General features: G+C 47.6%; 1 protein-coding gene and 1 pseudogene across 6 annotated transcripts in view; both read left to right on the top strand.

Annotated features, from left to right (window-relative positions):
- Positions 1 to 10,193, top strand: part of DCAF4 (DDB1 and CUL4 associated factor 4) — a 34,302-nt gene extending 24,109 nt beyond the window's left edge. For 5 of the 6 annotated variants that reach the window (XM_055538567.1, XM_055538566.1, XM_055538563.1 and 2 more), the window contains 8 exons: positions 732 to 875; positions 1,571 to 1,620; positions 5,403 to 5,482; positions 6,478 to 6,576; positions 6,690 to 6,787; positions 7,646 to 7,819; positions 8,152 to 8,266; positions 9,806 to 10,193. In XM_055538567.1, the coding sequence (XP_055394542.1) occupies positions 732 to 875; positions 1,571 to 1,620; positions 5,403 to 5,482; positions 6,478 to 6,576; positions 6,690 to 6,787; positions 7,646 to 7,819; positions 8,152 to 8,266; positions 9,806 to 9,999 (954 nt within the window). In that variant the 3' untranslated portion in view covers positions 10,000 to 10,193. The remainder of the gene's footprint in view (positions 1 to 731; positions 876 to 1,570; positions 1,621 to 5,402; positions 5,483 to 6,477; positions 6,577 to 6,689; positions 6,788 to 7,645; positions 7,820 to 8,151; positions 8,267 to 9,805) is intronic. The other variant, XM_055538564.1, reaches the window with a different exon arrangement.
- Positions 10,194 to 10,333: 140 nt separating this feature from the next.
- Positions 10,334 to 15,997, top strand: LOC129621766 (uncharacterized; annotated as a pseudogene).
- The last annotated feature ends 8 nt before the right edge of the window (positions 15,998 to 16,005 follow it).

Consider the following 16,005-nt stretch of genomic DNA (forward strand, 5'->3'; position numbering starts at 1 on the left):
TTTCCCCACGCAGTGCCTTTTTTTACTTGGTGGTAATCATAGTGAAGTGAAAGCCGCTCACTCGTGTCCGACTCTTTGCCACCCCATGGACTCTACAGTCCATGGCATTCTCCAGGCCACAATACTGGAGTGGGTAGCCTTTCCCTTCTCCAGGGGATCTTCCCAACTCAGGGATCAAACCCAGATCTCCCGTATTTCAGGCGGATTCTTTACCAGCTGAGCCACAGGGAAAGCCTGAGAATACTGGAGGGGGTAGCCTTTCCCTTCTCTAGCAGATCTTCCTGACCCAGGAATCGAACTGGGGTCTCCTGCAGTGGTAATCACAGTAGCTGTGTAATAGGAATCTTTTAGCCCTTGCCAGTTATAACTAGCATTTCCCACATTGCTGTGTGGCCTGCATGATGGCCACGTGCTGTGTCACCATAAGGCTCATCTGAGCAGTCCTCTGGGTGGACGTTAGGACTCTCCCACAGCCAGTTGAGTGAGGTCAGACTTGCTGGCCGTGCCCCTCACTGCCGTTTTTGCCCTTGAGTTGTGAGACTAGATACCTGTTAGCTTTGCCCGGTGATGGCTACACCATGTAGGGGCAAGTCAGGTCACGCCGCATCCCCATGGGCAGGGGCCCTCGCCTGGTGCAAATGCACAGAGAGCGTGGGCACTGGGCAGTTGGTCTTAGGCAGCCCACCTGGCTCAGCCTGGGCAGTCACCCACAGTCCACCTCCCTTCTCCAGGCGGATACCAACAGTGACCGGCTCTTCACTGTGAACGATGTCAAAGTCGGGGGCTCCAAGTACGGCATCATCAGCCTACACGGCCTGAAGACCCCCACGTTCAGGGTGCACATGCACGAAAACCTCTATTTCACCAACCGGAAGGTACGCTGCCCTGCACGATAGCCTTGGCAGCCGCTTTGCCTTTGGATCCAGGGCACTGCGGTAGTTGGCCACACTCAGAGGAGAGGAGAGCTTGGTGAAGGAGGCAGGGCTCTGTTACCTCATTTTCACAAGGGAAAACATTGTGTTTTAGCTCCTGGGAGGTGTGCCACGGTGGGCAGAGGGTCCTCCCACTGTGTCATCCTGTGTTCCATCCATCTCCCAGCCAGTCTAGCCAGCACTAAAATTTACATAAATGTAAGAGGCTTGCTTGCTGACTAGGGGGCAGCCTTTACATTGATTTGGGGTCATGGCATCTGTAAGAAGCTGTGATTTCCTCTTTGGTTGAGACCTGGGCCACAAGACAGACACAGGTTGAAAATGGTTTCTGGGTTAAGTGAGATCCGTTGCAGAGAATCCATTCCCTCCCTGGACGGGATACCAGATGCCTCATTATGAGGCCCTCCCCCCCTCCGCCATGCTGATGATGAAGGACCCCGGCCCAGGAGTTGCTTCCTCCCCTTGCCCTCAAGGTTCTACACGATGGGCAGGGAGCTTCCTTGTCCTCAGAAGCTCGTTCCAGCCCCTATTCAAGGAGTGAGACCTGAAGAAAGCAGTCACGTGTCTGTTCTGTAAGAAAGCGTCTGATTCTAAGTTGGCAGTCAGACCAGTCTTTCCATCTTGTCTTTCCTCACCAGGTGAACGCCATGTGCTGGGCCTCGCTGAATCACCTGGATTCCCACGTTCTATATCTTTGGGCAGTGAAGAGGTTTGGTGGGCAGGCTGCACACTGGTGTAGACCTGGGCACCTGTGGGATTTGTGAGACTGTGTCTCGGTGTCTTGGTGTCCAGAGGTCTGGGCCATTCTGCAGGCATGTCTCCCCTGAAGGAAAGAACAGCGCATCCGCTAGAAAACCAGGATCCCCATGAGCACAGAGAAGTAGTTGAAGTGCTGAAACTGTGCTGATGGCACCACGTATCAGACAGAGTCCTGGGCTCGAGAGTCAGTGCTTTAGCAGAGGAACCAAGCGCAAAGGAACAGTAAAGCCGTGAAAAGGGACCCCAGGTCCTCCTGAGACAGAGGGAAGGGGAACCTTGCAGGCAGGGCGGGGAGGCTGAGGGCACAGCAGAAAGGGTGTCCCTACGTGCACTGGGGCTCTGGGCTCTGGGCCTTCTTCAGAGCGCTCTTCATTCTAGTCTCCATCTTCCCTTCCCAGATTGTAGGGCACACAGTGCCCAGTCAGGGCAGCTGGGCTCCCTGGGGGCTCTTGATGGTGCAGAGGTCAGCTGTCCACCGTGTCCTTCATGGAGAGAAGGACCCAAAGTTGAAGCCGCGTGCTAATAAGTCTTGTGGTTTACTTCCATAACAAATGAGCTCTTGAAACTGTGTGACCCCTTGTTTTACCTAACTTAGAGCTGTCCTCAGGTTAACTGGTTAACATCTGTGAGTACACTCAGCACAGTGCTTGGCCATGTCATGGGTCCTCAACAAAGGATGCCTCAATTGGAATCTGTTAGTTTGGTTTGTGGGGTTTTTTTTTTAAGGAGTGAGTGTTTTTTGTTTTGTTTTGTTTTGTTTTAATTTGTTCCACAACACTCTGTTTCAAAGGGTTTTATTAGGATCTGATTATAAATTTTATGTAAGACAAACTGTGTGTGTTCTGTAAGTAGAAAGTTTTAGCTGGCTTTTGTTTGGTGGGGTTTGTGTAGTGATAGGACTACCTGTTACTGTCTTGATCTTAACCAGAGGGCAGAAGAGATCAAGCCTTTAAAAAGGCAAAACAAGAACCTCACTCCCATTTCTGATCTTCAGACAATATAGCATTTTTCCATGCTTCTCTTTGTGAGGATGAAAATTCATTTATAGGCCTACCTCAGAGAGAGTGTAGGTTCAGTTCCAGACCACTGCAACAAAGAGAATATCGTAATAAAGCAAGTCACATGAATTTTTTGGTTTCCCAGTACATATAAAAGTTGTTTACACTATCCTGGTAAGTGTGCAGCAGCATTATATTTGAGCAACAACGTACACACCTTATCTTAGAAATACTGTTGTTAAAAGTGCTAATCACCATCTGAGTTTGACTTGTTGACAACAAGTCAATCTTTTTGCAATAGACATCAAAGATCATTGATCACAGATTACTATAACGTAAAATAGTAACGAAAAATTCTGAAATGTTGTGAGAATTACCAAAATGTGACAGAAAAACACAAAATGAACAAATGCCGTTGGAAAAATAGCAATAGTAGTGGACTTGCTCAACATCAGGTTGTTACACATTTTCAATTTGTTTTAAAAATATATTAAAAAAGTCCACTATCTGCAAAGAGCAGTAAAGCAAAGCATTATAAAACAAAGTATGCCTGTAGTGGGGTTTAATGACTGGGGTCTGTTGCTGTTTGATCAGCAGCCTGCCCTCTGGTGGTCATTTCAGGTAATCAGGCTTTTACACACCTGCTGCTTTTACTGAAGGTCTTGAACTTTCTCCCTTTACAAAATGACACCTGGTTCAGACCAGCCATCTGCTCTTTTCTCTGGAATGGCGGAAGGGTCAACTGAATTTTTTCTACACTTAACTAGTTTCTTCATTGACCTGTGGCCTATTAAAGGATTAAATCTTTGATACTGGCCCTTGCAAGTACCGTGCAGAGTTTGAGTGTAACCTGGGTTTCAGCCATAATAACATGGGTAAGGACTTTCTCCCATCCTTGCCCTACAAACTTAAAGGGAAAAGAAATTTATTTAAGAAAGTACTGAGCTGCCCAGATCAGGGTTCTCATGTATAATTTCAACAGCCTCTGTACTAGAGATACTTAACATGAGGCTTACCACCCAAGGCAACATGATACCCACACGTCACACATGCCGGTGGTCAAGACTGTTGCCTGCTTGGCACAGATGTACATTTTTCGATGAAGTGTGTATATTCATTCCATCATTTATTGAGTATCTGCAACCCCTGTGGAAGGTAGGAACTGGGCACCTCAACAGGTGATCAAGTCTGCAGTGATGGCCATGGGGCAGTTGTAGAGTACAGGAATTGGGTGACCTTTCTGGAGGTGACTCCCACATGGGAAGGAGGGGACAGAGTGCCCATTAGAAGGAAGAGTGAGAAGCGAGCTTGGCACATTGGGCAGCAGTAAGTGGCTTGGTAGCCATGATGTTTTTGGCTAGGTAGGACCTTGCAAAACCACATCCTCAGGGCTGTGGGATGCCCCTAGAGAATGGTGGTCATGGATTCACTTCTCAAATGGCAGTGAGGGTGGTTGACTGGTGAGGATGAGACCTTGGGTGGAAGGCTGCTGCAGGACCCAGAGTAGTGTCGAGAGAGTGAACTGATGAGCAGGAGTGGAGGAGAGACACGAGTTTACGAGGCTTTAGAGCCTAGGCTGGGGTGTCTTAGCGATAGAAGGTCCAAGGATGGAACGCCAGGGGAGTGCTTATGGAGCCAAGGAGTGTGCCATTAGAAACTGTGCTGCATGGCTCAGGGCAGGACCGGAAGGCATTCATCGGGTTTAGGTATTAAGAGCTCACTGGAGACCTTGGTGGAGAACATCTCACTGAAAAGATGAAGGTCTGACCTGGATTTCAGTGGGTTGAAGAGTAAAAGGCAAGGAAGTAGGGAATAAACACAGGTTTCTATTGAAACTCTGAAGGGAAAGGAACCAAATCAGAAGACGGTCCAGTAGAAAAGCAGGCAAAGGACATAAAGTGACAGCTCAAAGAAAGGGAAACCTGATGACTATCAGATGTAGCCAGAGAAATGCGAATTGAAAAACAATTTATACCCATTCAGATAGACACAGTTTTTAAGGTCTGATAGAGCCAAGTTTCGGTGTAGGGGGAGAATGGGGGAAACTACTAGAAGATGCCGGTTTCCTATTTAGTTAGGGTGAATGTTTTACGGAACTCCTGTTTCAAATGTTTGTGCGTATATGGCACACTGTAGTGTAAAGTGGAATCCTTATCACAGGTGTAAGAAACTCATAAGAGAAGCTTCCCATACATGGGAGGGGAAGACAGAAGGACAAGAAGAGAGGAAAAAAGGATGCGGGCGGGGGCAAAACCCACTTCAGCAGCAGGATCCCAGATAAATAAACTGTGGTCTGTTCATACAAAGGAGTGCTCTGTGGTGCAAGTGGTTGAACCAGAGCTACAAACACGACCACAATTACGTCTCGAAGACAATGTACCATTGAACAGTTGTAGAAGATTGTGTGTGACGCCATTTACATGTATTTTAAAATCAAATGCTTCTTTATTTTACATTGCTTAAGGACAAATACTGTGTAGTAGAAATATTAAGGCCTAGAACTCAGACTTGTTTTAGAGTAGCAATTCTATGTGGGGGGAGTTAAAAAGGGGCCTTTAAGTGTATCTGTGACATTTTTTTCCTTTTAAAATATCCAAAACTAAATATGGAAAATGTGAGCCTGTTAAATGTGGATGATTTTTTTGAAGAGTGCTGATGCCCATTCTCCTCCTGGAGGAGACTCGTTCTTGACTGTCCTTAACAGCTCTTCCAGGCTGTGCCTCATGGGAATTGCAGAGACTCCAGGCTGTGCCACCCTGCTCCCCACGTCACTGTTTGTCAGTAATCATGCAGGTACTGATGGATAAGGAGGTGCTGGGGGACATCTTTGTCCTCTGCCTCCCAGGAGCTGCAGCCAGCAGCAGCATAAGCTCTGTGGTGATGGCTTGGACAAGACGGGTGGGGACCACAGGCTGGTGAGTCCAAGTGGGAGCTCACAGGATGGGGACAGTCTGCAGAGCACCTGGGAGGATTCCTTAAACCCCACCCAGGATTTGTACTGGAAGCGTGTACATCTTCACTTATCCCCTCCTTTTGGGTCTTTTCAGCAGCCAGAACAGTTAAAAGCATGTGTAACCAATATAGGAGATGAACATATTTATTTAGGCTGCCTATATACAGATCACCAAGAGAGCATCTGTTAAGCTCTTACTGGATGGAAGGTGCTGTCAGGGATACTTAGATTCTGTATGGCTGAAGGCAGTCTGACGGCCTGGCAGCATTCTGGATATGAAGTTTTCAGTTTCAGAGAATTAGGATCAGAGACAAGGGTCAGGCCTCTCAGGTAGACCTGGCATGAATCCCAGCTCTGCCCCTAACCATCTTGAAGAGATTGCTTAACCTCTGGAAAGTAAACATCTGCCCCCTCGGGTTACATGGAAGATTAAGTGATTTAATGCACACTTAGCCTTGTGCCTAGCATTTCATCATATAGCCAGTTTGTGAAGCAGGAGGATGTAGTATCATCATTTTACAGATGAGGAAACTGAGGCAAAAAGAGGTTCAGAATTTGCCTTACAAAACCAAGAGATGCTTTTAGAAGTCAGGATAGTGGTTTCCTTTAGGCCGGAGTGAGGAGGGTAGTAATTGGGAAGAAACATGAAGAGTATCAGGGTACTAGAATGTTCTAGTAACCTGGGTGGTGGTTACATAGCTCTACTTACTTTGAGAGAACTCATTAAGGAGTATAGTATGATTTGTGCCCTTAATGTATGTTTTATCAATTTTAAAAAATGAACAGAAAGTTTGCTTAAGATCACACAGCTGGACTTGAAACACTGTTCCCTCAGCAGGAGACCGGCCTGGCATGCTCTGCAGTTTCCGGATCCCCGGGGCCTGGTCCTGCGCGTGGTCCCTGAACATCCAGGCAAACAACTGCTTTAGTACAGGTGAGCCACCCAGCTGCCCAGGGTGACAGAGGGCACAGACCCGAAACGCCAGTCCACAGTTCCTCTCCCCGGACCGAGAGGGACATTGTCCGCCCTGTCTCTGTCTCTCTCAGGCTTGTCTCGGCGAGTCCTGGTGACCAGCGTGGTGACGGGACACCGGCAGTCGTTTGGGACCAGCAGTGACGTCTTGACCCAGCAGTTTGCTGTCACGGTTGGTTGCATTGGGGAGGGCCTAACTCCGAGTTTCCCAAGAGGCGACCTTGAGCTGGGTTGGAATGGGATTCCCTTGTGTGAAATCTAGTCCTCCTCTCTCATTTATAGGGAAAAAGAGGGCATCCGAAGTGATTCATGGGTGAATAAGTCAGTGCTGAATGAAATTTGGCTGATCTAGAAAGGCCTGGCTCAGCTGGCTTTCAGCAACTTCCTAAAGTTTCAATGAAGTGTTAGTTCTTGAGTACTTAGATTAGCCAGCAGGACAGTAAAAAAATTTTAATGTATAAATTATGTCCCAGTTTGTAACAGTTTTATATGCAGTTGTCAAGCTACCCATTTGATAAATTTAAAAATTAAAATTCTGGTCCTTACTACATTTCAAAGACTTGACCTATAGAAAATGCCACCTTTCTTTCAAAGGGTGGAAGAGATATGCTGACCTGCTTTTGGCAATAAGCACAGAACTCATCATTCTGGTTTCTTCAGCCATCTTCCTACTCTATTTGGGACCCGTGTCTTCCCTGGATTTCTAGTCTGTTTTACTCCACTCTCATCACCTACTTTCTCACTCACAACCTGGGCGGGGACGGGACACCCTCACTTCACGGGAGGGGAGGGGTTCAGGGTGAGGCCTTAAGGGCCCATCACAGCCAGCGGGGAGGACACTGGAGGGACACGTGGTGTCCAGTTTTTGACCTTTGATAAGAAACCCTTCTGTCTCCGCTGAAGCTCGAACCCTAACCAGCCTGCCTCTACCCATCCCTCTGATCCAGAGAAGGGAGACAGGGGGTATGTTCTGGGGGACTCACCCTTCGCAGACGTGGAGGGAGGTACCAAACAGTCCTTCTCTCCACAGGCTCCTTTGCTGTTTAACGGCTGTCGTTCTGGCGAAATCTTTGCCATTGATCTGCGTTGTCAAAATCAGGGCAAGGGCTGGAAGGCCACCCGCCTGTTCCACGACTCTGCAGTGACCTCTGTGCAGATTCTCCAAGAAGAACAGTGCCTGATGGCGTCCGACATGGCCGGAACGGTAGGGGTACTGCTGATTGCAGCCGCGGGAGCTGCTCTGGGCCAGGGGAGGGGCTCTGCAGGAGAGACTCCTGTGTCAGACCGTGGCAGGAGAGAGGCACGTGGAGACCAGGTGAGGTGCCAGGTGTGCAGGGCAGTTGCTTTGCCGCCCACTCGGAGCCCCATCTGGTCTAAAGGGATGGGGCACTTGTCCTGGTGCCTCTGATGGGTTCTCAGACTCAGAGCAGGCGACTTACATTTTCTCACTTGAAGAGGTCTGTGGAGACCACCTCGCCCCCGCTGGCTTTCATGCCTAGGGCTCACCAGTACCAGCCTCTGTGCTTCTTCCCACAGATCAAGCTGTGGGACCTGAGGACCACCAAGTGCATCAGGCAGTACGAAGGGCACGTGAACGAGTATGCCCACCTGCCCCTGCACGTGCACGAGGAGGAAGGAATCGTGGTGGCAGGTAGCTGGGGACAAGGCGCTCCATCCCACTGACCCTGACCCTGAGGACCCCCAGCAGCTAAAGCAGAGAAGACATGACTCTATGGCAAGCTGAATAAAGGGGAGTTTGGACACTTGGGGTCTGGGAGTCAAGATAGGGTGCAAAGTTGGCCATCAGTGAGCAACAGTTTAACCCCCAGCATGTGGATAGCCTTTGTCTCCATGTCACTGGGCAGACATCACTTCAGTTACAGGCCAATGAGGAGCAATAAAACACAGCAACTTAGGAGACCTGGGTGTGGGGGTTAAGTCTGTTCACCAGGTCCGCATTCAGGGCGGCCATCCTGTCGCAAAGCTTGAGCTCCTGTTCTTTGTACTCATGTTTCTACCAGAGGATGCTGAGAACAGAGATGAAGGTCATTGTAAAGGAACCAATGCCCAGTCCCTTTACGACCACCGCTGTGATCCCATGATGTGTAGAATAGAAGCAGAGCTTTCGAGCACCAAACCCCCTTGAAAGGAGTTATGAGTTGATCACAGATTATATTATTTAATTATTCAGCACTTTCACAAATGAAATAGTAGGCCCTTGGCATTAAGGCGTATGTTCTTAGTCTTCACAGATCTCAAATTTTCTAATATTCCTACAGAAAGTACCTATCTGCTGTGAAATTTTTTGTGGCTGAGAAGCATCACTTCGCTAGAACTTTCTTAGAATTTTTTACTACTCTTACCACACCACCAGCAATTAGCTTCCTTAAGTCTGTTTTCCACAAGTTTTCACTACAGAAGAGTTTCTGTGTTCTGGACGATAGGAAAGATACGAGCCTTGTTGAGAAGCAGATGTAGGGAGTGGGCTGACTGCAGTAATCCTTGAACTGCACAACCCGAACTGACCCACCCCCAAGGTCATAGAGTCAACTCAGATGGTCGGAAGCACACACTGAAGTCTGTGATGCCTGAGGTCTGCCCTTTCCCCCAGTAGCGTATACTGGCTCTCCAGGCTGCTGTAATCAGTGGTGTCTGGTGTCTCTTTCCTCTGACCTGTGAATACTGAAGACTATAAAGTCTTATGAACTGAATCATTAAAGCAGAAAATGTTTTGGAGAGAGTTATCACCCAGTTTGCCCCGGGATGTAATGAAATTAAAGAGATCGTCCTGGTTACTATCTCATAAAAAGGAAATGAGCTGCATGTCATCTAGAACAGGTGGGCTGGGCTCCCTCTTGAACAGCCCTTGTCACCAAGAGAAACAGAATGGGCCACCCAATAGCCAAGATGCCCCATGAACCACCCAGGGTGTCACAGCCAGCCTTTGCGTCTTGTCCCTTTGAACACTGGCAACTCGCAATTCTGGAGCACCAGGGCAACCCGTGACTTTAATTTTCAAAAGGGACATCTTATCTGTAGAGACAGTTTCCGTTGTGAGTTTGCTTGGCTCATGTGGAATCACCTTTAGCCCTTAGGAATCGTGGAAGCCAGGGCCACAGTTTCCACCCCCTGCCCTCCGCCCTGGTCCTGTGCATTCTCACTAACCTGCCGCACGTCTTCCCTCTCTTAGTGGGCCAGGACTGCTACACGAGAATCTGGAGCCTCCACGACGGCCAGCTACTCAGAACCATACCCTCCCCATACCCCACCTCCAAGGCCGACATCCCCAGCGTGGCCTTCTCTTCTCGGCTTGGGGGTGCCCGGGGAGCACCAGGGCTGCTCATGGCTGTCCGGCAGGACCTTTACTGCTTCTCCTACAGCTAACTCTGCAGGGTGCGGCCTGGAGGGGTGTGAATGTTACTCAAGGGAGCTAAGGTAGCCGTATTTTTGCCACAATTGCTGTTTCCAGTGAGGGCATTTTAAGTGGGTCATCTGTGTGCACATGTACCACCCATCCAGCTGCGGAGGAAGAGGTGCTATGTTTTATGTGGAGATACTTCAGTAAAGTGATCTCGGTTAAGTTGTGAGCCTTGAAAGTCCTTTTCACAAAAGGTGCCTATTTCTTGTTGAATTCCTTAGCATCTCTCTCCCCCTTTTTTTAACAAAAAATAATTTTCTAAAGGCTGAAGATAGACAGTAACTAAAGCTGCTTTTTTCACCAAAAGCCCTTTCAAGAAGCCTGATGAGACTGTTAGTAGTCAGTGCCTGGGTCCCAGAAAGACATCCTTGAGAAAGCCAGGTGAGAAGAAGGGAAAGTCATTTCTCTGAGTCTCTAGAAGAAGATTTTTAAGGCTGAGTTGGTCATCATTAAATTAGCCTTCTCAAACTCACTCAACACCAGTGTCAGATCTCTCAGATTCTCATTTATTACCATTCATTGGCTTTCAAAAGAAAGGTGGATCCTTTCAGATGCTAGGCAGGCCTTAGCGTGCGTTTCTTGAAGCACCTTCCAGAATGTTAGATACAGCAGCTCCTGTATTTATCGTGGTGACTTGAACATCCATTCAAGGGCCCCAATTCAAAGAAAACGGGCTTGGCCTTTTTGTAATCCAAGAGAAGTGGTTTGTGAGATGTTTATACAGAGTGTTAATATAAAGAGCGGGTCTTTCTACCAGATAAAGAACCACAACATGGTGTGTCGCTTCTGTTCATGATTTAGAACCTCGTGATGCTTGGCTTCTGTAGCATCAAACCAGCTACGGCAACACCTGCTCAGATCTTGGGTGAGGGAACAAAAGATGGAGACTGAGGCCAGCTTTCATGGCTTTTCTGCAAAGCTTTCAGCAGGCTCCCTGGCCTGGGTTGGGTTCAGCCAATCGAACATAACAGCAGGAAAGCAGAGGGCAGGAGTTGGGGGGAGAGTGTTAGTTTCTGGCTCCCCTCCTGTTGGGGTTTGCAGGGCTGTGGCTGTTTCCCTCCACCCCAGGCTACAGCTTCTGCTGGAACACAGCTCTCTGGATTCCAGGAACTTCTCTCCATTTGTCCCTTCAGACCTGCAGCTGGTAATTGCATCTCTCTGTTGTTAGTCCAATGTGCTTCACCAATTAACACACTCTATAGTTACCCCCTTGAGTGTTACACATATGTATCCTGCCAGAACCCTCCTACAACTTAATGTACAGAGAAACAAATCCAAAACTCATTAGAGTATCAGAATGGTCATCCAATAGATGAGCTGTATGTTATAATAAATGTTTTCAGAGCTTTAGGTTTTATAAATGACTTTCCCCTATCTTAACCTGACTAGACCCTTAAAACAACCCATAAAGGAGGTAGGGCAGTAGTAATAATATAAAAATTATCAACATCCTTTTCTGGGCAGAGAAATTGACCACAGATCACAGACCTGGCACTTGGTACCAGAAGAGACCACGTCCTCTACTTTCCACACTCCTCCAGTTGCTGACAGTACTGGGGTATCACACTGCTAGTGCTAAGGAGAAAGCACAAGGCGGCTTGGGGCAATGCTAGCATTTCATATTTAATCACCAAGTAAACAAGTTTTTCTGGCTCTGGCACTCAAAGGCTAAGAAGCTTGCCAATTACCAGAATTCTTAGGTGTTCAATCATTTAGACATCACCCCTGTATCTCTGCAGCCCTGGCATGCTGACCTGCATGGAGGACTCAGGAAATAGCCTTATGATTGAAAGGTCCAGCTGACCAATCACAGCAGAATCTTTTGGATTGATTTTGGTGACATGCCCCCACCCGAAGAGCACAAACAAGCGTAAGTGCTAAGCTATGACCCTAATATCACTCATACTTTCACCCCCGGAAGTTCTAAGTTCTCACAAGTTTGTTCGTAACAGGATCTGCCTTCTACAGACGGTATCTTTGGTATCGCACCTCTAGTGCAGAGCTTTTGCCACAATTCTGTACTGCAAAGAAGCTGTGGCTACTCAGTCCACTTTTGAACAGTACACTGTCTCTCAGAGACAGGAGACAACTGACTACTCAAAAAAGTACCTGATGAGCTCTGAGATATAGCCGGTGGTTATACCTGCAATGCAAGAGACCCAGGAGACGGAGGTTCAATCCCTGGGTCAGGAAGATCCCCTGGAGGAGGAAATGGCACCCCACTCCAATATTCTTGCCTAGAAAATCCCATGGACAGAGAGAGGAGCATGGTGGGCTGCAGTCCATGGGGTCGCAAAGAGTTGGACATGACTGAGCACATCACATTCCCAAACACGTTCCTAACACCTTGTCAACTGTGCCATAGCCCAAGTTTCTTACTAGGCAAATACAGTTGTCAAAGAATTAGTTGTATGTTTGCCTTAGGCTTTAAAAAAAAAAAAAAGGAGGTGAGGACATGATCAAAACTTCTTAATTTAGCAATCTGTTCTTATGTTTGGTTAGTGGTCACTGCTCCTAACATTTGGTCTAGATGATATGAAAAGTGGTTAAACTTCACTGCTAAGTTGATAAAGCATTTTGGCACACTGCTTGTTAAGACTGTCCTGAAGACTAAGTCTGTCATACACTCTGGAGGCATTTTTCACTTGCAGGTCTGTTAGGGCCTTTTGCCCTGATCCTCCGGGTGCCAATGAAAGGTCTAGAATGAACAGAGGGTGGCGTCAGCACCAGGCTCCGATAAACCCTTTGCTGTTTCCTTGCTCGTGGCCTTCTTAACGGATGAGAACAGTAGCACAGACTGGTCACCAGAAATGCCCACAGGTCAACACTCGGTGCCCACAACAAGGGCACCACCTGCTTACCTCTTACCTGTGAGCCCTCACTCTGTCCTGGTCTAAATGTTCCCTGTAACCATCTCTGAAAACAACTGCAGGCTAAATTTCTCCATTCATGTTAAGACGGTAGACGCCTCCGGGCCCACTCCTTGAAGTCTGCCTCTCCAGGCCACCGCCACGAGAATGACCTTTCCCCAAAGATCCCTGCACTCAATAGCTTCTTATGCCTCGAGATAAAACGTGGCCTCGAGATGTGAACACACACACCTTACCCTGTTGCCCCTTCTCTTGGGACATGTTTCACCCTCACCTGGGCATCTGTGCAAGCTGTCCTCCACTCCATTTCATCTGTAATTGTCTTAGAGGAAAACAACAGAATGGGAAAGACTAGAGATCTCTTCAAGAAAATTAGAGATACCAAGGGAACATTTCATGCAAAGATGGGCTCGATAAAGGACAGAAATGGTATGGACCTAACAGAAGCAGAAGATATTAAGAAGAGATGGCAAGAATACACAGAAGAACTGTACAAAAAAGATCTTCACGATCCAGATAACCACGATGGTGTGATCACTCACCTAGAGCCAGACATACTGGAATGTGAAGTCAAGTGGGCCTTAGAAAGCATCACTATGAACAAAGCTAGTGGAGGTGATGGAATTCCAGTTGAGCTATTTCAAATCCTGAAAGATGATGCTGTTAAAGTGCTGCACTCAATATGCCAGCATATTGGCATATTGGAAAACTCAGCAGTGGCCACAGGACTGGAAAAGGTCAGTTTTCATTCCAATCCCAAAGAAAGGCAATGCCAAAGAATGCTCAAACTACCACACAATTGCACTCATCTCACACGCTAGTAAAGTAATGCTCAAAATTCTCCAAGCCAGGCTTCAGCAACATGCGAACCGTGAACTTCCTGATGTTCAAGCTGGTTTTAGAAAAGGCAGAGGAACCAGAGATCAAATTGCCCACATCCGCTGGATCATGGAAAAAGCAAGAGAGTTCCAGAAAAACATCTATTTCTGCTTTATTGACTATGCCAAAGCCTTTGACTGTGTGGATCACAATAAACTGGAAAATTCTGAATGAGATGGGAATACCAGACCACCTGACCTGCCTCCTGAGAAATTTGTATGCAGGTCAGGAAGCAACAGTTAGAACTGGACATGGAACAACAGACTAGTTCCAGATAGGAAAAGGAGTATGTCAAGGCTGTATATTGTCACCCTGCTTATTTAACTTATATGCAGAGTACATCATGAGAAATGCTGGACTGGAAGAAACACAAGCTGGAATCAAGATTGCTGGGAGAAATATCAATAACCTCAGATATGCAGATGACACCATCCTTATGGCAGAAAGTGAAGAGGAACTAAAAAGCCTCTTGATGAAAGTGGGGAGTGAAAAAGTTGGCTTAAAGCTCAACATTCAGAAAACGAAGATCATGGCATCTGGTCCCATCACTTCATGGCAAATAGATGGGGAAACAGTGGAAACAGTGTCAGACTTTATTTTTTTGGGCTCCAAAATTACTGCAGATGGTGAGTGCAGCCATGAGATTAAAAGACGCTTACTCCTTGGAAGGAAAGTTATGACCAACCTAGATAGCATATTCAAAAGCAGAGACATTACTTTGTCAACAAAGGTCCGTCTAGTCAAGGCTATGGTTTTTCCTGTGGTCATGTGTGGATGTGCGAGTTGGACTGTGAAGAAGGCTAAGCGCTGAGAATTGATGCTTTTGAACTGTGGTGTTGGAGAAGACTCTTGAGAGTCCTTTGGACTGCAAGGAGATCCAACCAGTCCATTCTGAAGATCAGCCCTGGGGTTTCTTTGGAAGGAATGATGCTAAAGCTGAAACTCCAGTACTTTGGCCACCTCATGGGAAGAGTTGACTCATTGGAAAAGACTCTGATGCTGGGAGGGATTGGGGGCAGGAGGAGAAGGGGACGACAGAGGATGAGATGGCTGGATGCCATCACTGACTTGATGGACGTCAGTCTGGGTGAACTCTGGGAGTTGGTGATGGACAGGGAGGCCTGGTGTGCTGCGATTCATGGGGTCGCAAAGAGTCGGACACGACTGGGCGACTGAACTGAACTGAACTGAACTGTTGAGTCTGAGCCTCACAGAAACCTCCAGGGCGCTTAGCTTCCCCAGCACTTACTTACCACATCTAGACACTGAGTATGTTTTGCCACCATTATTCCCGTTTAATTCTTAGGACCCTATGAAGCAGGTGAAGATCACCAATATACTGAGGGAAAAAAAAAAAAAAACTGAAAAGAAAGCAGTTTGCCTAAGGCCTACTAATGAGTGAGAGAGCTAACAAGGTCTCCTGCTCAAGAAATCTATTCGGCCCCCTGGTGTCAGAGAGAATGGAATTTTTACTTTTGCTCTGGAAGTGTAAGATCTCCTTAAACCTAATTTTCCTACAGGTGACTTCCGGACCCATCTCCCTGCTTGCTCCTACCACCCACCCACCTGCACTCTTGGCCTCATCTGAATTAAAGCAGCCACCGCAAAACCAAGATGAACACTGGGTGTGTAGGACAAGAGAGAGAACTTTTGGTTATTTTGATACCGGGTTACCTTCTTCTCCTCTCCTGGTCTGACTAATCTAAGAAAGCGAGTTCGGAAGACTTTTCTGCATCTTTCCTGTGTGGTCCAGCAGACACCACACTCAGGGGCAGCCCCACACGACAGGACAGGAGACGGTGACCAGTTGTTCAACGGGAGCCGAACAGACAGAGCAAGGCAGGGCAGAGGATCGACACCCAAGGGCAGATACAAAAGGAGAAGAGTCTCTTCCCAGGGCTTCCATAGGTCACTAGTAACACCTAATCTCTTCTGGGAGAGAACATTCCCAGGGAATAAACTGAGATATTCACAGGTAAAATACACCTCTCACTTGGCTTTTGCTCTGAAAAGCCACCAGCTTTCATCAACTAGGGGACGTCCCTGGTGGCTCAGACAGTAAAGCATCTGCCTACACTGCGGGAGACCCAGATTCAATCCCTGGGTTGTGAAGATCTCCTGGAGAAGGAAATGGCCACCACTCCAGTATTCTTGCCTGGAAAATCCCATGGACGGTGGAACCTGGTAGGCTTCAGTCCATGGGGTCGCAAAGAGTCAGATACG

The sequence above is a fragment of the Bubalus kerabau genome, chromosome 10 (assembly GCF_029407905.1).
Source record: "Bubalus kerabau isolate K-KA32 ecotype Philippines breed swamp buffalo chromosome 10, PCC_UOA_SB_1v2, whole genome shotgun sequence".
In the NCBI taxonomy this organism is placed as follows: Eukaryota; Metazoa; Chordata; class Mammalia; order Artiodactyla; family Bovidae; genus Bubalus; species Bubalus kerabau.